Source organism: Chiloscyllium plagiosum, unplaced genomic scaffold (genome assembly GCF_037043375.1).
Source record: "Chiloscyllium plagiosum isolate Xiang-an unplaced genomic scaffold, Cpla_swu_hap1 HiC_scaffold_16, whole genome shotgun sequence".
NCBI classification, from domain to species: domain Eukaryota; kingdom Metazoa; phylum Chordata; class Chondrichthyes; order Orectolobiformes; family Hemiscylliidae; genus Chiloscyllium; species Chiloscyllium plagiosum.
In genome coordinates, this window is record NW_028270154.1 from 7,815,392 (window position 1) to 7,842,469 (window position 27,078).

The 27,078-nt window shown below is 40.7% G+C and overlaps 1 protein-coding gene across 6 annotated transcripts in view; it reads right to left on the bottom strand.

Annotated features, from left to right (window-relative positions):
* LOC122556968 (protocadherin gamma-C5-like) overlaps window positions 1–27,078 on the bottom strand; it is a 274,931-nt gene that overhangs the window by 128,485 nt on the left and 119,368 nt on the right. For all 6 annotated transcript variants that reach the window (XM_087995086.1, XM_087995085.1, XM_087995088.1 and 3 more), the window contains exon 2: window positions 9,047–9,105. In XM_087995086.1, the coding sequence (XP_087851212.1) occupies window positions 9,047–9,105 (59 nt within the window). The remainder of the gene's footprint in view (window positions 1–9,046; window positions 9,106–27,078) is intronic.

Consider the following 27,078-nt stretch of genomic DNA (forward strand, 5'->3'; position numbering starts at 1 on the left):
CATTTGAACAATCAAGTTTATTTTAATTCACTGTAAATCTGCAGTCACAGACCACTTAATCTAATCGTAACCCTTAATTTTAGACACACCAAATTTTGTAAATCTTCTCCCAACATTTCAATTTTCAAGCCAGTTAAGAAGTTTATAGTGCATTTTTTCCACATAAATCACAGAGTGAATTTTAAGCCAATCATTAAATGCTTTTTGTTAGCTACTTCCTTTTAACTTATTTCACATAGATTTCCAACAAAAAGATCAACAACTTGAAAGAAATAAAACGAACCAGAATTGGTCAGAGACCTCAAAGTAAAGGAGCCATTGGGAAGTAGTAACCATAATACAATAAGCTTCAATCTGCAATTTGAGAGGGAGAGGGTACAGTCGGAAGTGACAGTACTTCTGTTGAATAAAGGGAATTATGGAGCTCTGAGGGAGGAGCTGGCCAAAGTTCAATGGTGCAATACCTTAGCAGGGATGACCGTGGAGGAACAATGGCGGATATTTCTGTGTATAATGCAGAAGTTGCAGGATCAGTTCATTCCTAAAAGGAAGAAAGATCCCAGGAGGAGGCATGGGCGGCCGTGGCTGACGAGGGAAGTAAAGAAACATATAAAGTTAAAAGAGAAAAAGTATAACATAGCTAAGATAAGTGGGAAAACTGAGGACTAGGAAGCTTTTAAAGAGCAACAGAGGATTACTAAGAAGGAAATACGCAGAGGAAAACTGAGGTACGAAGGTAAACTGGCCAAGAATATTAAGGAGGATAGTAAAAGCTTTTTTAGGTATGTGCAAGGCAAAAAAATGGTTAGGACAAAAATTGGGCCCTTGAAGACAGAAACAGGGGAATATATTACTAGGAACAAAGAAATGGCAGAGGAATGAAATGGGTACTTCAGATCTGTGTTCACTTGGAAAGACACAAGCAATCTCCCTGAGGTAACAGTGGCTGAAGGACCTGAACTTAAGGGAATTTATATTTGCCAGGATTTGGTGTTGGAGAAGCTGTTAGGTCCAGGAGAAACTTCTTCACCCAGAGAGTGGTGGCTGTGTGGAATGCTCTGCCACACGGGGCAGTGGAGGCCCACTCACTGGATTCATTTAAGAAGGAGTTGGATAGAGCTCTCAAAGATAGTGGAATCAAGGGTTATGGAGATAAGGCAGGAACAGGATACTGATTAGGAATGATCAGCCATGATTATATTGAAAGGCAGTGCAGGCTCGAAGGGCTGAATGGCCTACTCCTGCATCTATTGTCTATTGTCTATTAATTTATATACTTTAGCCCCCTTTAATGAAATAAAGCAGCTCACAACTTTCCATCGAGAATTACATAGCGAAGTATGAAACTGAGGTAAGAGAGTATTAGTTGATATCATCAAAAACATGATCAACGTTTTAACAGGAATCTTAAAGGATAAAAATAATGCAGAGGGGCAAAGTAAGGCATGGGCATTAACTGTAAAGCAAATAAAATTGGATGTGCACAAGAGGTCAGCATGAGTGGAAAGCAGATATCATATAATTGTCAGACTCAGGCCAGTCGCAAAGATAGATAGAGATTGAGGGATTTTAGACCAAGAATAAAACCTAAAATCAAGTCATTCTTTCACAGGGAGCCAACATAGGCCAGCAAACACAAGGCTAAGGGGGGACATACTATGATTCAAGACAGCAGAATTTTGCAATGTCTTCTACTTGAGTCAAGGTAAAGGAATAAAATTGTTAAAATAAATCAATTTCATTTTTCTGTGTTTTCAATTGTGAAAATTGGAAATCAAAAATTTTAAAAATCTTGGAGAGTTTAAAGAATTGCTGTATTTTCTAAAAGCAAGTTACTTGAAACTCATTGTAAGTATTCTTTACACTGCTGCTTGTGCAAGTGGGGGAGATTCAGCTAGTAATAAATAGCTAATTGGTCTGAGGAATGGTGACCAGTTGTCATTGACAAAGGCCTTATGCTTGCCAACAACTATGTGATTGCCCCACAGGTAGCTAAACATGTTTAATGTTTGGGCAGAAGCCATCAGATTCCAGAAACAAAGACGTTGTCATTTCCTTGCAGTAAAGAAACATTTCAAGGTTGACAAAAGCCAGTTTACTTCCCTGATCAGTGGCTGTAGTCTCTGGCTTTAAACAGAAGTAATAAACTTTGTAAGTGTGAAGGAAATGGGTCTCGGTGGGTTACGTTTTGGAGGGTCGGTGTGGACAGGTTGGCCTGAAGGGCCTGTTTCCACACTGTAGGGAATCTAATCTAACATAAAAATACCTGGAAATGGAAGTCCTAACATGCCAAAAGGATCATCTTAGCAATCCCTTTGGAAAGAGCTATGGAACTGCCTTCCTGGACTTCCCTCTACCTGAATCTATTTTGCCTTTTGTGTCTCTCTGTATATATGTTGGAGAAGTTTCATTAGGGGGTAAAATTTTAACTAGTAGTTACGTGTCAACAGTTCATAATTGTTTACCTGTGGTTGGAATCTACTTGTTTGGAATAAATAGTATATCTTGTTAAATAAAGAAATTTGTTCTGTACTTTCTTTCAACTTGGATCTAAAAGACGGATAAATTAGTGAATTTCATAGAGATTTTTCAAATCTTTCATTGTTGTCACTCCTCCAGGAGAAGCAGGGCTTGATTCCAGTGCACTACCTCAATGAGGTGTAACAATATTTACTGGTTTCATGAATGTTAAACAAATTGTAAGCAGAGTTTCATTTATATCTTTATTGAATTTTAACATTAAGTTCGTATACATAATTGATATTACATACACTAAGCTTAAAAATGTGTTGCTGGAAAAACGCAGCAGGTCAGGCAGCATCAAAGGAGAAGGAGAATCGACGTTTCAGGCATAAGCCCTTCTTCAGGATGAGGAGGGTGTGCCAAGCAGGCTAAGATAAAAGGTAGGGAGGAGGGACTTGGGGGAGGGGCGTTGGGAATGCGATAGGTGGAAGGAGCGAGACTGTTTGAGGACGTGGCTGAAGAGCTTCAGGGCAGATGAGATGACCTGGGGGGTGCAGAGAGAGAGCTTCTTCAAGGAAGGCATCCTTGCAAGAGAATTTGCAGTAGGTTAAAATCAACTAGGAAAAAGTGAGGACTGCAGATGCTGGAGATCAGAGCTTAAAAATCAGTTGCTTAATGAACAATATTAGGAATTAGAAATGTTGAAGTGAAAGAAAGGTTAAGAAATATATTATCATGTGTAAATGTATAAATTATAACTGAAAATGCACTCAGAATTCTGTGTTTGATGTTTAGATCATCAAATGTTTGATATATTTATTCAATCATGGGACGCCTTTTACATGGCCAGTATTTATCGTCAATCCCTAATTGTTCATTATCTGGTATTGAGCTGTTTTCTTGAATGTCTGCAGACTATGTGGTGCACCCATAATACCATTGAAGAGAAGAATTATACAACACTGATATATTCCCACGTCAGAATAGTTTGATCTGGCAGAAGACTTGCAGGCGCTGGAGTTGTCATCTATCTGGGTTTATCCATTTCAGAAATCACATTTCAGATCTGGAGCAGCAGTTGAAGTCAATTTGGAGTTTCTGCAAGACTGAGATCTTCACTGGAAATTGCATACAGTTTAGTGGCCATACCACAGGTAAAGAGTGCACAGGCAGAAAGGGATTGAGTGACAATATACATTAGACGGGTATATATGATAGCACTGCTTCATAACATTTGGTGACACGTTTATTCACTTTACTGATGATCAAGAATAGACTGATGGGCCGTAATTGGCAGAGTTGGATCTGTTCTGCTTTTTGTGTACAGGACATACCTGAGTAAGTTTCTATATTGTCGGGTAGATGACAATGTTGTAGCTGTATTGGACCAGCTTGGCTACGAGTGCAATAAATTTAAGAGCACAAGTTTTCAGTGCTACTGCCAGAGTGTTATCAGTCCCCATAACATCTTTGCAATATTCAATGCCTCCAAATGTTTGTTCATAGCACATGAAGTGAACCAAATTGGCTAAAGGCTGGTATCTGTGATGCTGGAGAATTCTATATTAGGCTAAGATTCATCATCCACTTGGAACTTCTGGCTGAAGATTGTGCAAATGCTTCAACCTTACCATTTGCACTGATATGCTGGGCTTCCCAGTCATTGAGAATGGGATATTTGTGCAGCTTTCTCCTCCAGTGAGTCAGTTAACAGTCCATCAACATTGGTGACTGGATGTGGCAAGACTGCAGATCTTAGAGCAGATCACTTAACTCTGTCTATCAGTTGCTGTTTATGCTGTTGGCATGCAAATAGTCTTGTTTTGTACCTTCATCAGGCACATCATTATTAGTTATGCCTACTGTTATGGACTAGACCAGACCACTCAAAGCATTCTTAAGCAGGCAGCTCAGACCATAACTTTGCAATTTGTTTTGGTAAGTGTACAGTGAAAATTACCCAGAGTAAGTTAGCTAGGTTGACGACCAGGTTTTAAAACAGACAAAAATATATTCACAAAATTACACAAAGAAACACAAAGAACAGAATAAAGTACCCCTACAGAACTCGGTCTATCCAAACAAGACTTAATTATGTTGTTTCAAATATATAGTGCCAATAAACAAACCCCCTTAAAAAACGGTAAAAATGGAACAAATGCTTACAGGTTGAAGTTAGAAAGACAGAAGAAGAGAGAGAGCCTGCTTCCACACAGCTGAACTCCTAACTAGTTCTGGACTGAACTGCTCAGTTCAAGAGTTGACCACTTCCCTCTCATTATTCAGGTCACTTCTAAAACATGACCACTTCGGCCTGAAGTCTCAACTGTTTACATATTAACAAAAAGGCATCTCAATACCCTTTAATCTCTGTACCAAACCAGTCTAATCAGAACTGGGAGCTGTTTACAAACCCTCAGGAAAAAAAAACAAGGACACAGTATCCTCAAGGAAAGGAACAGCTTTTAGAAAAAAAAAGGGGTCAGCTTTGTGACACTAGTGCTTCCCCTGACATGCTCTCCTGCACTCTTCATCAAACCATGGTTGATTCCCTGGCTTGATCGTAATGGTACAGCAAGACGATATGCTGGATCTTAAGATTGCAGATTGTATTGCATTGTGGTTCTGTTGTTAATGATGGCCTATAGCATCTCATGAATGCCTACTCTGCAGTTGCTAATCTATTTGAAGTCTTTCCCATTCAGCATGGTGACAGTGCCACACAACATAACGTAAGGTATTCTCAATGTGAAGGCACAACTTTGACTTCACAAGAACTGTGCAGTGTTTACTCTTACTGATACTGTCATGGGCAGATGCATCTGTGGCTGGCAAACTGGTGAGAATGAGGTCAGGTACAGTTTATCCCCATGTCGTTTTCCTTACTACTTGTCACAGACTCAGTATTGGTTATTTAGAAAATTTTTAATAAGGTCCCTCATAAGAAATTATTACTCATAATAAAAGTACAAGGTGATGTACTCGCAAGGATTATAAATTGACTAGCAGACAAGAAACGGAACAGAGATAAAGAATGTAATGCAGTAATAAGTATGGTACCCACAAGGATCAGTACTTGGATTTGAGCTATTTATGATACATACCAATAGATATATTGAACATAGTATTTCAAAATTTGCTGATGACACAAAAAATAATTGGGAGTGTAAGTCGTCAGAGGATCAAATGTAAAGAGTCCTCAGGGTGGTTTAGACAAATTGAGGGAGTGGGAAAATACATGGCAGATGCTGTACACTGTGGGTAAATGTTAAATTGATCACTTTGTCAGGAGAACCAAATAATAAAGTATTATTTAAATGGTGATCAGTTGGGAATGAGTAAAGTCCAGAGGGGAACTTGGGTGTCATTTTACACCAATCATTGACAGCAAGCATGATTCAGCAAGCACTTAGGATGGCAAATAATTTGTAGGCCTTCATTGCAAGAGTGTTTCAGTACTGGAACAAGGAAGCCTTACATCAACTGTACAGGATCTTGGTGAGACCACATCTGGAATGCTGTGTGCAGCTTTTGACTTACTTACCGAAAAAAAAATACAGTACTTGACATAGAGAGTGTGAAACTAAGGTTCAGACTGATTCCTGGGATGACAAGTTTGTCAAATGAGGAAAGATTGGGCCGAAAGTGCATTTATTCACTGGAATTTGGAAGACTGAAAGGGTATCTCATTAAAACATACAATATTCTGACAGGGTTGGACAAACTGGATACAACAATGATACTTTCCTTTGCTGGGAGGTCCTGAATGCCGGGTCACAGTATCAGGATGAATGGTATTGTACTTCAGACATAAATGAGGAGAAACTTCAGAAGCCTGTGGAAGCAAAGTCACTGAATATATTTGAGAAAGAAATAGATTTCTCGAAGCTAAAGATGTCACGGAGTATGGGGCAACTGCAGGAGTATGGTGTTGAGATAACCGATTAGCTATGATCATGTTGAATGCAGAGCAGGTTTGATGGCATGAATGACCTACTTCGACTGGTATTTGATATGGGAGCTTCTATGCTCTCCAGTTCTTATAGGTGTCAGAGATCACAGGTTTGGAAGCTGTTGTCAGAGGTGACTTAGTGAATTGCTACAGTGCAAATTGTAGGGGCTGTACACTGCAACCATGAGATACCAGTGCTGAAGGGGGTGAATGTATAATGTGGATGCCGTGTGTATTGTCCTGGATGTTGTTGAGATTCTTCAGTGTTGTTGGAGCTAGACCAAACATATCTACCCATATCTTATACTAATAAGATCTTGAAGTTCTGTTTTATCAGCAATTCATGTGATAATTTATAGTTTGACTGTTTGAAGTAGATCATTTATTATACTCAGTATATTCAGCTGAAATCCCCTTTCTGTTTCTTTATTCTTTTCAAATAAAGGGATTAATGCATTCATTAAAATTCATTATACAGAGATTTCAAACACATTAAGCAACCATATCTATTACTTTACACTCCAATTCAAGATGTGTATGATCATCAAACACCCTGAGATTATTTGAGTAAAACTAGAGAATATTAATTGAACATTACAATCCAGGCTTGGAAGTCTGTTTATTTTACATTCCAAGTGTCTCCTTCAAGATCTTTCATGCAGCATTTGATAATTCTTAGCTTTCACCCTGAAATCCCCCTTTTAAAAATAATATTTGTGTTAATTAAGAGCATTAACTGCTTTCTCAGATATCATTACACTACAAATACTGATCTAAGACTGCCATGTGTTGTGTGTAATACACATGAATTAGGTTGCTGTCAAGAAAGGAATTCGTTATGCTTGGGTAGGTTAATGCTTTATGTTGAGGCAGCAAATTCTTCTCTAGTAAAGAAAAATATGACTTTAAAACTCTCAGATAATCCGATTTTTAAACTTATTTTGATGAAATTACCTTTATCCTGTGCTGAGATCTCTCTCATGTGTACCATCGCTGTAGTCTATGCAATGCCGAAATTGTGCTGGATATGCTATCAAAGGTGGTTGCTCTGCTTAAGTGCTGCTGGAATGCAGATTTTCACTGATCCCCTCACTATACTGTAATTATTGTGTTCTGTCTGGCTCCACAAAAATATTGCAGCGCTCTGACAACTCAGATTTATAGCTCATTATGTGCTAATTCCATACCAAATCACACCTGTGGCTTGCTCAGTCTCAAAAACAGCCAAAATGTCCTCAAGTCCTGATTGTTGAGCTGTACTGGGAGACTGGGTTGCCATTTATGACTGCTGCCTTTGAATACTGTGACACCCATTTCATAATATTTATGTTTAAACATTGCCCACTAATTACTCCATTAGACTATGGAATAATTGTAATTCATTGTTAGTTTCTACTTATTACTGCACATTTAACATTTTTAGGAAAGTACTGGGTAAGCAAAATGTGAGGCAACATTGGGTATTTTAAACCTATATGAACAAGGCAAATCCTTATCCAGTTCTGAGGAAGGGTCACTCAAACCGTAATGTTAACTCTGATTTCTCTCCACAGATGCTGCCAATCCTGCTGAGCTATTCCAGCAATTTCTGTTTTCGTTTCTGACTTACAGCATTCACAGTTCTTTCCATTTTTAATTCCTTATCCAATTAATTTGGGATTTTAATTAAACAGTGTAAAGACCCAGAGGGAAGTTGAAATTACAGTTGGTTATTTAACTGTAAATCAGATAGAGTGAAAAGGATAAAAAGAAACACAGACTGGAATAAAAGAAAGTAAAATAAATAAGGTCAGGTTAAAATTATTTTTTAATTGTATTTTTAATTTTAATGTATTTCTTAAAAGGTCTGCAGCATAAATTGAAGGAATGAGGCTTCATAATTGCAAGAGTTAATGTTCAGTCCCAAAGTAGTTGAATAATGATAGTTTAAAAATGATTATGTTGTTCAAAGTAACTTAGATTTGAAAGATGAAGAATTAGTTTTCTGGTATGAATTTAGTTTGCATCTCCCCCTCAAATACAGCAGCTTGACGCCATTCAGTGCATTTCAATGCTGAAGTAGACTGTAGGATATTGTTTCTCAGAAATCAACAGTGCAACAAAATGATTTGGAGTGTAACTTTTCAATATTCATGTTTAATCTCACATCTGTCACTTGCCTGAAGTTGGCGTATCATTTGTGCGTATAATAATCATAAGTGCCTTTAACTCACCATCACTTTTAGAACACAATCTGGCACAAATGTGTTTTTGTATCAGCTGCAACAATTCTTCAACCAAATGTAAACCAAACAGTGAAAGACTTCATCTGACATCTTACATCATTACATCTTATAATATTAAAGGCACATATGCAGTTCATACATATCATGAATATCATTAATTAAAATCTTGATGAACCACTGATATTTTTGTGCCACAATTTGCATATTCAGAATTGCTGTACTGCTTAAAATAGGTTGTTTCTTTGTCAGGAAAATAAAACAAAAATGACTTCTGATAGATGACTATAAACTCACATGCATTAGAGAGATTAATCAGGTTTGCACATCCATAAGTTGGGACTTAACTTGGTTTCTGAACGGTCTAAGGGCTACAATTGAAAAGACTTTAGAGAGAACATCATAATACCTGATCTTTCCGACTATGTGAGGTTCTGATGAACGCCAGTCTGCATTCATTTGTCCCACCTACAAACATATACAGACACAAATAAACAATTATTAATACAAAAGCAAATACTACAGATGGTGGAAATCTGTAAAGGAAAAGAATTGTTGAACGTACTCAGCAGGACTGACAGATTTTGTCAGGAACAAATAGAGGTTAACATTTCAGGTTAATGATCTTTCATCAGAATTATTAATGACCTACAGAAAAATGTCTGTTCAAGGAAACAAGCTGGCCAAATAAAGAACGTTAAAGTAACACCATTGTGGAGAGTAGTAGTCTTTTCATGGGCTCGTGATTTAGAAGGCTAAGGTATAGATTCAGGGCAGGTGTTTAAATCCCACAATTGTTGAATTGAAATACAATTAACAAAATTTGGATTTGAGGCCTCTTATGATTAAATGGCAGTCTCCCTACCCTTCAACCAGGACACATGGGTCCAAATCACAACTCCGGCAGAGGTACATCATGTCTGTGAACATGTTGTTTATCAAATTTGGAATTGAAAGCGAGTCTCAGTAATGATGACCATAAAAGCATAAGTTTTGTCATTTAAAAAAATGTTCCATCTGGATCACTAATATCTTGAAGGAAGTAAATCTGCTTTTCTTATCTGGTCTGGCCTATATGTGACTCCAGATGCACAATACTGTTCAAAGTTTGGGTGAAGATTTGTAGCTCGGGTGCTCGTTGTTGTGGTTCTGTTCGCCGAGCTGGAAATTTTTGTTGCAAACGTTTCGTCCCCTGTCTAAGTGACATCATCAGTGCTTGGGAGCCTCCAGTGAAGCGCTTCTGTGGTGTTTCTTCCGGCATTTATAGTGGCCTGTCCCTGCCGCTTCCGGTTGTCAGTTTCAGCTGTCCGCTGTAGTGGCCGGTATATTGGGTCCAGGTCGATGTGTTTGTTGATGGAGTTTGTGGATGAATGCCATGCTTCTAGGAATTCCCTGGCTGTTCTTTGTTTGGCTTGCCCTATAATGGTAGTGTTGTCCCAGTTGAATTCATATTGCTTGTCGTCTGCGTGTGTGGCTACTAAGGATAGCTGGTCGTGGCGTTTCGTGGCTAGTTGGTGTTCATGGATGCGGATCGTTAGCTGTCTTCCTGTTTGTCCTATATAGTGTTTTATGCAGTCCTTGCATGGGACTTTGTACACTACATTAGTTTTGCTCATGCTGGGTATCGGGTCCTTCGTTCTGGTGAGTTGTTGTCTGAGGGTGGCTGTTGGTTTGTGCGCTGTTATAAGTCCTAGTGGTCCATCAACAAACACATCGACCTGGACCCAAGCACTGAGGATGTCACTTAGACAGGGGACGAAACGTTTGCAACATAAAATTTCCAGCTCGGCGAACAGTACCACAGCACAATACTGTGGTTGACTTTTAAGTATCCTCTAAAATGGCCATACAAGGCTCTGAGTTCAATGGTAATTTGAGGTGGACAACACATGCTGATCTTGGAAGCAATGCCTACATCTCAGAAAACAATAATTTAAGAGCTGGACTGGACTGTGCACTTATTCTTAAGATTTAAGCTGTATGTATGTTTGCATTGGAATGTGCATTGGACTTTTGTGCATACCATAAGATTTTTTAGGTTTAATATTCAATCTTGTGAATTATGAACTCCACCTACTGAGCAAGTTTCGTTATCATTTACTTGACACATACACAGAGAATGCAGAATGTACAGGTATCCTGGAAGTACCACCTACACAAAAAGGAGCTCTTTTGATTCCTGCAATTACCTCAGATAATCTGCTTTCCAAGCAGACAAGCAAAATGCTGTGAGCACAATAACAAATGCATGTGTCAGCCATTGTGGTAGCGGTACAATTCATCTTTGAATTACAAATATGTCATTTCAAGTCCTATGCTCGAAGCTTGAGCTGATATCTAGACAGAGCTTCACAGTGTCAGCAATAATCCCTCCGTTTGATTATTACATCTCTGCAGTGTTGTGAGTTTTTGCCATGGGTCTTCATGTGGTGAACACACTAACAATCAAAGGCCAAAGAACGAAGAACAAAAAAAAAGTACTGCACAGGAACAGGCCTTTCAGGCCACCAGGATGACAATGGTGTTTTTCTAAACTCAAAACCTTTTGCTTCTATGCAATCCTTTTGCCCGATTCCCCACCTGTTCTTATATCTGTCAATATGCCTCTGACATATACAGACCAGGGCTTAGGAGAAAGTGAGGACTGCAGATGCTGGAGACCAGAGTTGAAAAATGTGGTGCTGGAAAAACACAGCAGGCCAGACAGCATCCGAGGAGCAGGAGTATCGACGTTTCGGACATGAGCCAGGGCTTAGTCAGTTAATGATAGGGGTCTGTGGAGTGTTGCTAAACAAAGAGACCTGGGCATGCAAATGCATAGTTCCTTGAAAATGGAGTTACAGGTACACAGGGTGGTAAAGAGGTGTTTGGCATATTCAATAGGAGTTGGGATGTCATGTTGCAGCTTTACAGGACTTTGGTGAGGTCACCTTTAGAATACTGCATTCAATTCTGGTCTCCCTTCTGTTGGAAAGATGTCGTCATACTTGAAAGAGTTCAGAAAGGATTTACAAAGATGATGCTTGTATTTGAAGGTTTCAGAAGCTGAATAGGCTGGCACTTTTTTTCCCTGGAGCATTGGAGGTTGAGGGGTGACCTTATAGAGATTTATAACATCTTGAGGGGATTGGATAGAGTGAATAGCCAAGGTCTTTTCTTCCCCCAAAGCAAGGGAATCCTAAACTATAAAGCATAGGTTTAAGGTGAGAGGGGAAAGATCTAAAAAGGAACCTGAGGGGCAATGTTTTCACACAGAGGGTGGTGAATGTATAGAATGCGCTGCCAGAGGAGGTGGCGAAGGTGGGTACATTTACAACATTTAAAAGGCATCTGGATAGGTGCATGAATAGGAAGGGATTAGAGGGATTTGGGTCAAATGCTCATAAATGGGACTAGATCAGTTTAGGATATTTGGTTGGCATGGATAAGTTGGACTGAAGGGTCTGTTTCGTGCTGAATAACTCTATAGCTTTATGAATCCACCATTTCCTCTGGCAGCACTTACCACCCTATGTTTAAAAAAGTTGCTTCTCACATCTCCTTTAAATTTATCCCCTTTTACCTTAAACCCACATCCTCTAGTAATTGATATTTCTACCCTGGGAAAAGGACTCAAACTATCCATTTTATCCTTGCCTCTTATAATCTTGTAAACTTCTAACAAATTGCCTCTGATCCTTTGACGTTCAATTAAAAATAAATCCTAAATTTGTTCAATCTCTCCTCAGAGCTAATACCTTCTAAACCAGCCAATAGCCTAGTAAACCATTTCTGTACTCTCTCCAAAGTCTCTACAACTTGGAGTGCGACAACCAAAACTGTATGCAATCTTCCAAATGTGGTCTATCTAGAGATCTATACAGCTGCAACATGACTTGCCAATTTTTATATTCTATGCCCCAACTGATGAATGCAAGCATGCTATATGCCTTCTTGATCAGCTTATTTATGTGTTTTCAGGGAACCATGGATCTGTGTGCCTAATCTCTCTGTATGCTGACGCTACTAAGGGTTCTACCATTTACTTCTCTCCTGCATGAGATCTTTCAAACGCATCACTTCGAATTTGTCCAGATTAAATTCCATCTGCCTTTTCTCTGCCCAAGTCACCATCCTGCACATATCGTGCTGTATCCTTTGGTAATCCTCCTCACTATCTGCAGCTCCCCCAGCTTTTGAGTCATTCCCAAACTTATCAGTAAGGCCCCCTACATTTTCCTCCAACTCATTTTTATATTGTTTGCCAACACTTTGACCCTCCCTATTGTACAGCAGTGTCAGTTTTGGTGTTAATGATCTGAGTGCCACTGGTGCTTGCCCCTAAGAAGCTTTCCTCCCAAAATAATCCAAAACGGCGTACCTGTTTGAGGGGGAAATGGCCACATAGGATTCCTGCACTATGTGCCACACTTACTTGTCTTTGTGGTGTTCACCCAATTTTTCTATGTCTTTGTAGCCCTTATGGGTGGTGTGACTAGATCGCTAATGTTCTATTGACAACATTCTCTGGTCATGGAATGTCCAAAGTGAGTTCATCCACAGCTCTAGGTGCTTTATCTGGAAAATCAGTAGTTGTACCTAAACACAGTTCCTGCATATATAGACACTGGAAGTGTCCTGATTTCCCACATATTGCAAGAGAAGCATTCCATGGGGTCCATTTAAACTATTATTGACTAAATCAACCTTATCAACTACAGACAATAATCCAGGAATTGATTACACAACCTAATCCACTAGCCACCACTAGACTCACTCCTGGTCTGTTTTCCTAACTGGTCTCTCTTTCTAACTGACTACAGTTGGAAAAAGTAAGTACTTTATCTCTCTCCAGACATTCATCACTCAGTCTGCAGTCCTGGCTCTTGGGCAGCCAAACCTATATCACTTTTTGAGTCATGTCATCACCTCCTGAGTTCTACCCTGAGATTAAATTTTATGTTTGCTCTGACTGACCCAGCTCCTCAGGTATTTATCTTGATGCTGCTGTTCACCCCCAGGTTCACTTTGACTGACCCTGCTCCTCAAGTATTAATCCCGCTGCTGCTGCTGTTTACCTCTGGTTCTCTCCCCTTCACTCTCTTGTTGCTGCTATCTCTGTTCGGACTGACCTATCTACTTATGGATACTTGGGGACAGGGACAGGGACAGGACATCCCACAAGCTCATGGGATCCAGACTGCAGAATTTATTTTCATTTTGTTTTCTTCTTTGCCTCACCATTAAGACATTGTCACTTGAATAATAATATAATTGATGGACAAGTTGCTGCCATTCCGAATATTTGGTAGCAGTCATCACTTTTAAGAAGAGCTTCAGAATGTCTCTTTCTTTATACCACCAAGAAAGTAAGGTATTTGAGAGTTGACAAACAGAGCCATGTGAATGAGTTGCTTTTCAATAAGTCAGAACAAGTGTTTAGACCGTCTATTTAACCCCTTTAACATCAATCATGTCCATTCCAAAGTTAAATTGAAAACCATAGTATTACATGATCTATGAACTGCAGATGACTTAAGTGTCTGCAAATGACCTAAGTGTCAGAGCAAACATAAAATTTAATCTCAGGGTAGACACAGGCAAGAAATTCAGTCTGTTTGTAAATGTTGGCCAAATAAAATAAAGTTATATACAATCCACACGAATTAGCCAAAGATTTCAACATCCATATATGTTGAAGGATAGGCTTTTGAATGTTTTGAGCATTTCCATAACTTGGTAGCTACCTCTGACAAAAGGCCTGCAATTTTGAGATCCAATGCATGTTCTACTACTGAACTCAGCATTCTACAAGCTGTTACAAAAAGACTTTGGCATGTCAACAAAGTTTTGAGTGTACAGAGGAATTATCATCATCACACTTGTAGATAAACCTGGACAAATGTCAGAACTACATTAGAGAAATAGAGAAATTTCATCAGTAATACCTCAGTCATATTTTCTGAACTCTATGGGTTGACTATCAAAGAAATGTTCGTGTTCTTGAAGGCAGATGCTGAAGAATTTGGGCAAATCTCCTGCAAAATCAACTTTGGTCTAGGCTGATATCCCAGTGCTAATTTTAAAGAATTTTGAACAGTTGGCTGAACAATACAAACTGGCACAAAGAAAAATAGTTATGGTTGTTGAAGATCAGTCTTCTCAGCCCCAGTACATCTGTGAAGGTGTTCCTCAGGGAAGAAACCAACCATCTTCATCTGCTCCATCAATGACCTTCCCTCCATCACAAGAGCAAAAGCAAAGATGTTTACTGATGATTCCACAATGTTCAGCACCATTTGTGACTCCTCAGCTGAAGGAATTCATGTCCAAGTGCAGTTAGACCTGGACAAAATCCAGGTTTGGACTGACAAGTGGCAAGTAACATTGTGCCATACAAGTATCAAACAATGATGATATCCAACTTCAGAAAATCTAACCATTGCCCCTTGACATTATTTGGAATTACCACCACTGAATCCCCCCGCTATCAACATCCTGGGAGAAACAATCGAATAGAAAATGAAGTGGGCTAGCCATGTAAATACAATGTCTACAAGAAGAGGTCAGAGGCTAGGAATCCCTCAGCAAATAACTCACCTACCGGCAAAGCCTCTCCATCACTTACAAGGTACAAGAGTGGAATGAAATTCTCCTCATTTGCCCTGATGAGTGCAGCTCCAGTAATATGCATGAAGCTGGACACCATCTAGGACAAAGCAGCCAGCTTCATTGGCACACAGCCACAAACAGTCACCCCCTACAAACCAATGTTCTGCGGCAGCAGTACGTACCACCTACAAACTGCACTGTAGAAATTCAACAAGGCTCCTTAGTCAGCACCTTCCAAACCCACAACCACTTTGATTTGAAGGATAAGCATGGCAGATATTTGAGAATACCAGCATCTGCAAATTCCACAAACCACGCAACATTCTAACTTGGAAGTTTATCATCATTCCTTCAGCGTTGCTGTGTTTAGTTCCTGGAAATCTATTCCTGACATCATTGTGTCTACCCACACCAAATGATTTGCAGTATTTCAAGAAGGCAGCTCACCATCACCTTCTCAAGAGCAACATGGGATGCACAATAAATGTTGATACTGCCAGTGAATACTTGCATCATGGGAATGAATAAAAACAAAAAGAAACCTTCCCTGACACTTGCCAATTGTGGATTTACTGACTCTCCACCCTCCTCAATTTTTTTTATTTTAAATAAGAAATATCTTTGTGTATATACATTGTCACAAACACAGTTCAGTTCTATATCGTAGCATATCAAGGAAACAAAAAAAATTGAGTTGGATTCTATCCAAACAGACCAAAGACAACTGTTATACTTACAAGATACTTACGTGCATTGAGACACTAGACCCCCACTTAACTTAAAAAACAGACCTCAGACAGCGATGTTTCCCCACTGTGCCTTGGTGGCAGTCACCCAAACTTTACTGTGTCCCTCACCACATGGTCAGCAGAGGTACTGAAACAAACCCTGTCAAAAACACCCACGTTTTACTTACTTTAGAGTCCAGCCATTTTCCTGAGCCTTACTACAGTCCACCAGTGTCCTCGTTGGGGCAATGGTGTGCTGCAACAGGTGGAGCTGCCAACCAATCAAATTGGCTAGCACCTCCTGATTCAGAGGAGCTCATTTAGTCTGCCATAATCCTTTAGATAGACAGAGCAGGCTTCTAATTGGCTAGTTAGCTGGCCACTAAGCATTCATCTGTGGAAGTGAACTATCTGAACATTTGCTCCCTTTTCCTTTCACACACCAGGGCTACCAAAACCCTACTTCCATGAAGACTGCTGATACCTTAACTGATCAACTAATTCCATGAACTGTACATATGCAACTTCTAACCCAAACCCATTCCTGCCCCGGGAAAATGAGAATTGCTTTGTTTGGGGCTGGGACGTGTCACTTCCAACTTTAATTGTAATTTTCACCAGATGGAGAGGCTTTCTATCATGGCAAAACTCCAGACAATATATTAAGTCAAGGCCTCTTACATTCTCACAGATGAAGAAAGCTCACTGGACATGAAACATTAACTCTACTTTCTCTCCACAGATGCTGCCAGACCGGCTGTGTTTCTCCAGTATTTTCTGCCTTTGTTTCACATTTCCAGCATTCATAGTTCTCTGTGTTATTTTTGTAGATCTCATGGCAGTATTTTGTTTGCAGAAAACCATGGGATTGTCCCTTTGTCCTCACCAATAATTGTCCCTCAATCACCATCACTGAAGCAGATTTGTTGATATAATTTTATTGTTGTTATGGGAGTCTATTAGGACAAAGGGACTTCAGAACAGGTTCTGGCCATTTGGTCCTTTGAGTCTGCTCACCCATTCAATAACATCACAGCTGACATGGTTGTGGCCTTATCCTAACCTTCATGTCAGTACTCCATAACCTTTGACTCCCTTATCTATCAATTCTTTACCTACCTCAGATGCGAGTATATTTAAACAGCCAATCTTGTGGGCAAGAGAATATAACATTCCTTCAACCCTCTGAGAAAAAAGTAATGCTACTATTCTCTGTTTAAAAAGCGAGACAGCTTATCCTGAAATTATGTCCTCTACTTTTAGTCTCTCCATGGGAATAAACAACCCCCAATTATCCACTATATTTAATCCTTCAATATTTTACAGGTTTCAGTAAGATCATTTCTCAGACTTCAAAGTTATAGCCTTAATTTGTTCAACCTTTCTTCATAAACTAAGTATTTCATTCCAGAATGAGTTGAATGAACATTCTCTGAACTGCTTCAAACCAATTACCTACATTTTTGTTTAAATAAAGCAACTGAAGTTCTACACAATACTCCATATGTGGTCTTAACAGAATCCTGTATAGATGTATTATAACTTCCTTACTTCAATATTCAAGTCCCATTGTAATAAATGATGAGATTCCCTTGGCCTTCCTTATAACGTGTTGTAAATGGATATTAGTTTATGTCATGTACCAGGCCACACAACTTCCTCTGTATTACCAAGTTCTACAAGCAATCTCCACTAAATTAGTACTAGTAGTAGCTTCACTATTGTTATGGCCAAAATGGGCAAGTTTACGTTTGTGCATATATTAATTATACACTTAATTAATCTACATCCCTTTGCAGATTTGAAGACTACTCTTAAAAAATTGCTTTCTATTACAATTTAAGGACATAGGAAAAGCCATATGGGAATGAAATGATGAGAAATATATTCACCCAGAAAATAGTGAGCCTGTGGATGCAGTTAATGCTAAAACATTAAATGTTTTCAAGAAAGAGTTAGATACATTTCTTAGGGCTGAAGGGATAGAAGGAGTTTGGGGACAAAGTGGGTTCAACGTATTATGTTGGATCATATTGAATGGTGGGGCAGACGCAAAGGCTAAATGGTCTATTCCTGCTTTTATTTTCTATTTTGCTATGTTTTCCTACCTATCTTGATGTCCTCAGCAGATTTAGCTGCCATACATTTGGCCACATCATCCAAGCCATTGATATCAATTGTGAATAATTTAGGACCCCATATATTCCAAATGTTTGCATGAACTGAGAATTGGTCAGCTAATAAATGACAGACGAACCATGTGCTATTGTCTCGTGTCGCAACCTTTGATGTGACACCATAGCAAATGCATGTAAATTACTAAGCATTCTACATTACAACAGTGACAGTACTTCAAAACTATTTCACTGCTCGTAAGGGATTTTTTGATGTGAAAGAAATTGTAAAACACACTAACGAAATTAAAGTTCCTGGTTTTGCTGTCATTTAAATGGAGATTAAACTTTAGCATGACAAAAGAACAGATCATCCTTTCAACCAATTGATAACAGCAGAGCTTTAAGAGCAATTCAACAAACTTCAAAATTTTCAACTTTTAATTTTAAAGTTGAAGTAATTCAATTTCCAACAGTTATCATTATATCGTAGACAGCATCATGCTGTGACAGTATGAGGCTATTTGCTTGAGGCAGTCTCACTTCAAAAGCCAAGTTACATTCTTTTCTGCAGTTCTGTTTCATGTTTTCCATTAACACAAAACTGAAACTGCTTTTCAGCAAAAAAAATATAATTGCAATTTTTACACAAGTCGTAGAGCTCTAGATTAAAAGCAATTGCAGTCTTGAAATTAAGAAGACTTTAAAATCCCTAAAAGGAAAAAGAAATCTGTAGCTCTACTTTTCTACAATATGCTGACAAATTATGATTGCAACTGAGGGGAAACGTTCAAATGAATACACGTATTTAAACATGAAAAATATGGAAGAATTGACATACTGGTGGATGCAAAATGAATTTTCTTTTGACATTTGACATAATTAAATCAAAATAACAATGTCATTCTGCATTCTGGGTCTGAATTTTGTCTAAGAAATTGTTTCACAACACTTGGATGGAAAGTGTATGGAATGCTTATCCAGTATGGGAAATGAAGAGTTGATAGTGTACTGGATTTGTTGCATGTCCAGTAATCCAGGGTTACGGATAATGCTCTGGGCTTGAATCCCATCACAGCAAATGGTAGAATTTTAGTTTATCAAAAGTATAAGGGTACCCATTAGTCCACTGTTCTGAAAACCCATCTGGATCACTAATGCCCTTTTGGAAAAGAAAACTAGCATCCTTATCTGGTTTTTTAATACATGTGACTCTAACCCCAATGTGATTGACTCGTAACTACCCTCTGAATGGCCCAGAAGCCACTGAGGTGCATCAAACTGCTAAAAAGCCTCAAAAGTAGAATAAGAACAGACAGACCAGTTGCCACTGAAGTAGACAACAGAAATGTGAAATATGGCTGGATTCACCCTGCAAAGACCTCCTTAGAGCCAAAATTGGGAGACCTATCTTTCAGACCAGTCAAGCAATATCTTCACATATCATACTCACAGAATCACCCTATTGGACAGTCAGCAGGGTCTTGACTCCCGACCCCATTAAGTCTCTTGACATAATGTCAAAATGGGAAAGGAAGCCACTGTAATTGCCAAACAACCCCATTGGCTGATGAGTTAGTGTTTTTCATGTTAAATAAATAAAAGCAAATTGTTGGAGAAACTCAGCAGGTCTAGCAGCATCTGTGGAGATAAAACAAAGTTAACATTTTGAGTCCACTCACCATTTGGTTCTGATGAAAGATCACTGGATGGTACCCACCGTTACAGCTGTGGTACTATCACAGTGATAAATGGGAAAGATTTTGAAGGGATCCAGCTACTCAAGACTAGCTTATCCACAAGTCTCTGTGGGTCATCCGCAGCAGAATTGTACTCCATGGCATCCTTGTAAACTCCTGGCTTATCCCCCACTCTATCATTACCATCAAGCCAGGGGATCAACCATGGTTTAATGAAGAAGACAAGAGAGCATATGTACACCAGAAAAAAAGGGTGTCAGACTGGTGAAGCTGCAAAACAGAACTACTTGCATGTCAAATATATGCAGTGAGTGATGGACAGGGCTAAGAAATACCAAAACTACTTAATCAGAATTAAGCTTTGCAGTCCTTTTACAACCAGTCACGAATGATGGTGGACGTTTAACAACACACTGGAGAAGGCTCCAGCAATATCTCCATCATCAAGAAAGCAAAATGTGCCAATTTGGAAGGAATGCAGTGTATTGGTCTCTTGGTAGTGTAGATGAGCAGAGAGATCTCAGCATCCAGGTACATAGATCCTTGAAAGTTGCCATTGTGGTTGATAAGGTTGCTAAGAAGGCATTAGCTTTTATTGGTAGAGGGATTGAATTTCGGAACCATGAGGTCATGCTGCAGCTGTCCAAAACCCTAGTGCGACCGCACTTGGAATATTGTGTACAGTTCTGGTCACCGGATTAGAGGAAGGATGTGAAAGTTTTGGAAAGGGTTCAGAAGAGATTTGCTAGGATGTTGCCTGGTATGGAGGGAAGGTCTTACGAGGAAAGGCTGATGGAGTAAGGCGATTTTCATTAGAGAGAAGAAAATTGAGAGGTGACTTTATTGAGACATATAAGATAATCAGAAGTTTAGATAGGTTGGACAGTGAGAGCCTTTTTCCCTCAGATGGTGATGGCGAGCACAAGGGGTGAAAATATGCTGCTGGAAAAGTGCAGTCGGTCAGGCAGCATCCAAGGAGCAGGAGAATCGACGTTTCGGGCATGAGCCCTTCTTCAGGAATGAGGAAAGTGTGCCAAGCGGACTAAGATAAAAGGTAGGGAGGAGGGACTTGGGGAAGGGGCATTGGAAATGCGATAGGTGGAAGGAGGTTAAGGTGAGGGTGATAGGCCAGAGTGGGGGTGGGGGCGGAGAGGTCAGGAAGCAGATTGCAGGTTAGGAAGGTGGTGCTGAGTTCGAGGGTTGGGACTGAGACATGGTGGGGGGAGGGGAAATGAGGAAACTGAAGAAGTCTGAGTTCATTGCTTGTGGTTGGAGGGTTCCGAGGCGGAAGATGAGGTGCTCTTCCTCCAGCCGTCGTGTTGCTATGGTCTGGCGATGGAGGAGTCCAAGGACCTGCATGTCCTTGGTGGAGTGGGAGGGGGAATTGAAGTGTTGAGCCCACGGGGTGATTGGGTTGGTTAGTCCGGTTGTCCCAGAGGTGTTCTCTGAAACGTTCCGTAAGTAGGCGGCCTGTCTCCCCAATATAGAGGAGGCCACATCGGGTGCTAACGGATGCAGTAAATGATGTGTGTGGAGGTGCAGGTGAATTTGTGGCAGATATGGAAGGATCGCTTGGGGCTTTGGAGGGAAGTAAGGGGGGAGGTGTGGGCACAAGTTTTGCATTTCTTGCGGTTGCAGGGGAAGGTGCCGGGAGTGGAGGTTGGGTTGGTGTGGGGTGTGGACCTGACGAGGGAGTCACGGAGGGAGTGGTCTTTTTGGAACGCTGATAGGGGAGGGGAGGGAAATACATCCCTGGTGGTGGGGTCCATTTGGAGGTGGCGGAAATGACAACGGATGATACGATGTATATGGAGGTTGGTGGGGTGGTAGGTGAGGACCAGTGGGGTTCTGTCCTGATGGTGATTGGAGGGTTCGGGGCTCCAGGGCAGAGGAGTGGGACGTGGTGGAGATGCGGTTGAGAGCATCGCCGATCACGTCTGGGGGAAAATTGCAGTCTTGAAGAAGGAGGCCATCTGGGTTGTACGGTATTAGTACTGGTCCTCCTGGGAGCAGATGCGGCAGAGACGAAGGAATTGGGAATATGGGATGGCGTTTTTATAGAGGGCAGGGTGGGAGGAAGTGTAGTCTAGGTAGCTGTGGGAGTCGGTCGGTTTATGGTAAATGTCCGTGATGATTCGGTCGCCCGAGATAGAAATGGAGAGGTCTAGGAAGGGGAGGGAGGAGTCTGAGACGGTCCAGGTAAATTTGAGGTCGGGGGTGGAAGGTGTTGGTAAAGTGGATGAACTGTTCAACCTCCTCGTGGGAGCACGAGGCAGCACCGATACAGTCATCGATGTAGCGGAGGAAAAGGTGGGGGTGGTGCCAGTGTAGCTGCGGAAGATGGACTGTTGCACAAATCCTACAAAGAGGCAGGCATACCTGGGGCCCAGGCGGGTGCCCATGGCTTCTCCTTTGGTTTGGAAACTCCAAACCAAAGGAGTAGCCATGGGCACCCGCATGGGCCCCAGCTATGCCTGCCTCTTTGTAGGATATGTGGAACAGTCCATCTTCCGCAGCTACACTGGCACCACCCCCACCTTTTCCTCCGCTACATCAATGACTGTATGGGTGCTGCCTCGTGCTCCCACGAGGAGGTTGAACAGTTCATCCACTTTACCAACACCTTCCACCCCCGACCTCAACACGGACATTTACTATAAACCGACCGACTACCACAGCTACCTAGACTACACCTCCTCCCACCCTGCCCCCTGTAAAAACGCCTCCCATATTCCCAATTCCTACGTCTCCGCCGCATCTACTCCCAGGAGGACCAGTTCCAATACCGTACAACCCAGATGGCATCCTTCTTCAAAGACTGAAATTTTCCCCCAGACGTAATCGGCGATGCTCTCCACCACATCTCCTCCACTTCCCGCTCCTCCGCCTGGGAGCCCCGCCCCTCCAATCGCCATCAGGACAGAAGCCCACTGGTCCTCACCTACCACCCCACCAACCTCCATATACATCGTATCATCCGTCGTTATTTCCACCACCTCCAAACGGACCCCACCACCAGGGTTATATTTCCCTCCCCTCCCCTATCAGCGTTCCAAAAAGACCACTCCCTCCGTGACTCCCTCGTCAGTTCCATACCCCCCACCAACCAAACCTCCACTCCCGGCACCTTCCCCTGCAACCACAAGAAATGCAAAACTTGTGCCCACACCTCCCCCCTTACCTCCCTCCAAGACCCCAAGGGATCCTTCCATATCTGCCACAAATTCACCTGCACCTCTACACACATCATTTACTGCATCCGTTGCACCTGATGTGGCCTCCTCTATATTGGGGAGACAGGTCGCCTACTTACGGAACGTTTCAGAGAACACCTCTGGGACATCCGGACTAACCAACCCAATCACCCCGTGGCTCAACACTTCAACTCCCCCTCCCACTCCACCAAGGACATGCAGGTCCTTGGACTCCTCCATCGCCAGACCATAGCAACATGAGTGCCTCATCTTCTGCCTAGGAACCCTCCAACCACAAGCAATGAACTCAGACTTCTCCAGTTTCCTCATTTCCCCTCCCCCCACCTTGTCTCAGTCCCAACCCTCGAACTCTACACCACCTTCCTAACCTGCAATCTGCTTCCTGACCTCTCCGCCCCCACCCCCACTTTGGCCTATCACCCTCACCTTAACCTCCTTCCACCTATCGCATTTCCAATGCCCCTCCCCCATGTCCCTCCTCCCTACCTTTTATCTTAGTCCGCTTGGCACACTTTCCTCATTCCTGAAAAAGGGCTCATGCCCGAAACGTCGATTCTCCTGCTCCTTGGATGCTGCCTGACCTGCTGCACTTTTCCAACAACACATTTTCAGCTCTGATCTCCAGCACTTGCAGTCCTCACTTTCTCCTAGCACAAATGGATATAGCTTTAAATTGAGGGGTGATGGATGTTGGACAGATATCAGAGGTAGTTTCTTTATTCAGAGAGTAGTAGTGGCATGGAATGCACTGCCTGCAACAGTAGTAGACTCACCAACTTTAAGGGCATTTAAATGGTCATTAGATAGGCATATGCATGAGAATGGAATTGAGTAGGTTAGATGAACTTCAGAATCGTTTCACAGGTCGGCGCAACATCAAGGGCCGAAGGGCCTGTACTGCGCTGTAATGTTCTATGTAAAGATAGGACTGAATAGTTTACTACAACATTATTCTAACTGTTTTTCTGCCTTTTTGTATGCCATGTTGGTCTTTGTCTTATTTCTTAGTTTGTCCCTTCATGATTCAGACAAATGGTTTTAATGTGGGCACAATCTATGTTCCTTCACTCTAGGCATTGGCACTTGCTTTGGATGTGGCATCATGAAATGTGGTATTATGTAAATCATCACCCTTTCATAGATCCTGTCTTTTGCTGCCCCTGCTTCCACCCCACTCACTGCAATCAAACTTCAACATTTCTATTTCTTTTTTGTTCAATGAAAGACCAGGAATCTAAAATCTCAACTGGTTTCTCTTCACCTATGCTGCCTGACCTGTTGAGTTTCAGTGGGGTTTCTTTATTGTTTACATATCAAATATGAAGCATCTCCAGAATTTTCCTTTGTATTCATCCCTCAAATGCATGTCTGACTTTCCTTTGTATTATTCACTTCCAATAGTTTATGTGGTGGCAAAATCGATATTTTCATTACTCATCTTCTGAAGAAGTTTTTTTTCTGAATTACATGTCTTCTTTCCTCATAAACATTTAATGTTAAAGGAAAACCGGAAGTGCTCAAAACATCAGTAGGTCTGGCAGCATCTGTACAGAGAAATACAGAGTTAACATGCCAAGTCAAGTGACGCTGCATCAGATCAAAAGCAATTGAGGAAAGGTGGTATTTGTACTAACGATGGGGTGTGGGGTGGTAAATAGAACACATGGACACAGTGCTGAGAGAGGGAGAGAAATAAAGAGGTAAACAGAGATTATTGATGGCAACCTGAGTGGCAAATAAATGTTGAATGGGGTCCCAACAATATCGTGAAAACTGTTTAATCAAACAATTACTCCTTTTTGAAATATATTGCCACTTATGGGATTATCCTTTTTTTTGCATAGTGGGTGCCACATTTGCCTGCATTGTAAGATAGGAAAAAGAACTTATAAGCAACAGTAGGCTTTTTGGCCCTTTGAACCTCTTCTGTTAGTTGGTCGAATTATGACTAAACCGATTGAGCTCAAAACTCTTCTTTCCTGTTTGCCGAAAATTGTCCTTGACTCCTCTGCCTCTCAAAAATCCAACTAAATAATAACTATGACTGCACCTCTAAAATGATTCATTGAATATGTGTTTTGGGACTTCTGAGGGTGTCATAATGTGCTATTTAAATGCAAGGTCTTTCCTCAATCAATGTTGGCTGTAACGATCTCTGAAACAAATTAGTTTTGGCAGTCGCAACCCACTTCATGGTGGGTGTAAATTTACAGAAGAAAACAATCTATAATTCAAAGGTAATGAAATTGGAAAACAAGCTACAGTGATGGCTTTTGCAAAGGAAATTGGAAAATGTCATACTGCTTCAGTCTGAGGGGATCATCTAAAAGCAAAGTTAAATAATGTTGTTTCAGCTATGAAAGGAGCTTTACTCCATAACTAGTCTGGTACTACAGGATTTATCTTTATACTCATTGGAAGAACAGGAAATGTAATCCATTCCCTATCACTCACATTCTGTATCCAAGTTGTAACAAACATGATGAAGCAACAAGACTCATTAGTTCACCATCTCACTATAAAACAATATTACCACATCTGTCTTATTTGACACTCATTTTAGTTTTAGACAGGACCAGGAATAAGCCTTTCAGTCACACGAACCTGTTCTGCTATTCAATGTTACCTAATTCCATATACCTGCCTTTGACCCATATTCATTAAACTCTTGCTGAACAAAAATTTATCTGTCTCAGATTTATGACTAGTAACTGATCTAGCATCAATTGCAGCTTTTGGAAGAGAGTTCCAAATCTCTACCACCCTTTGTGTATTAAACAATGAGGGCTCATCCAGGCTATGCTTTAAAAAAAAATCAAAATCTTCTTTTAGTGGAAAATGAGACAAAAAGTTTACATGAATATATTAGTGTTATGTCAATGATATGAGATGAAGATCTAAGAAATATAATCATAAGTCCCTAGAAATTTACAGCAGAGAATGAAGCCATTCAGCCCATTGTTCCTAAAGCAGATTGTTTGATGGAATATTTGTGCTTAGTCCCAAATCCTCAGCTTTGATCTATCACCTTCATTGATCTTCATTCTCAAGTACATGCCCAAATCAGTCTCATAGATTTTAAAGGAAACAGCTTCCAACAATTTTTCAGGTAGCATGTTCAAGATTCAATTTAGCTTACCTCTTCTCCCTTCTTACCAATCACACAAAATCAATGATCTTCATTGTAGTCTCATTCACTGGAGGGATTGTTGTTCTCTATTTTATTGAAACCTTTCATCATCTTGAAAACTTTTCTAAGGTTACCACTTACTCTTAGCTATTCCACGGAAAATAGTCCTAATGTTTTCAAACTTCCTTCTAACTGAAATTCTTTTATCACATTCCTGATGAAAGCCTTATGCCGAATATGTTGATTCTCCTGCTCAAGTGCTGCCTGACCTGCTGTGCTTTTCCAGCACCACACTTTTGACTCTGATCTCCAGCGCCTGCAACCTCTCATATATGCTTTACAATGTCTTTACACCCTTCCTGAAAAGTGTTGCCAGAATTGTCCACAATATTCCAGCTGAGGCTTAAATGGTAACTTAATATTTTTCGTGTCATCGCTTTGTTTCTCCTGCCTGTCTACTCATACATATAAACGCAAGCTATTTATATACTTTTAATCAAGCTACAATTTTCCATGTTGCTGTTAATACTTTTTCTATATACACTAAGATCTCTGCTGAAGTACACTTCTGACAATTTTGTAGTTTATAGAATACTGTTTTTCCATATGAGTCCTTCTTCAATGCATCACTTCACAGCATCCTATTATGCATCTTCGCTTTTAACCATCCAATGTACATCATCAGATTTCTACAATTATCCTCATCAGTTGTCTGTATTTATATCAACTACAAGCATCACATTGATGCTCCCAATACATCAGTCTAGATGGTTTACAAAAATAGGTTTACAAAATCATGAAGGGTAGAGACAGGGTGGATACAGACAGGCTTTTTCCCAGGGTGAAGGATTCAATAATGAGAGGTCATGCTTTCAAGGTGAGAGGTGGAAAGTTTAAGGGGGATACATGCGGCAAGTACTTCACACAGAGGGTGCTGGGCGTCTGGAACACGTTGCCAGCAGA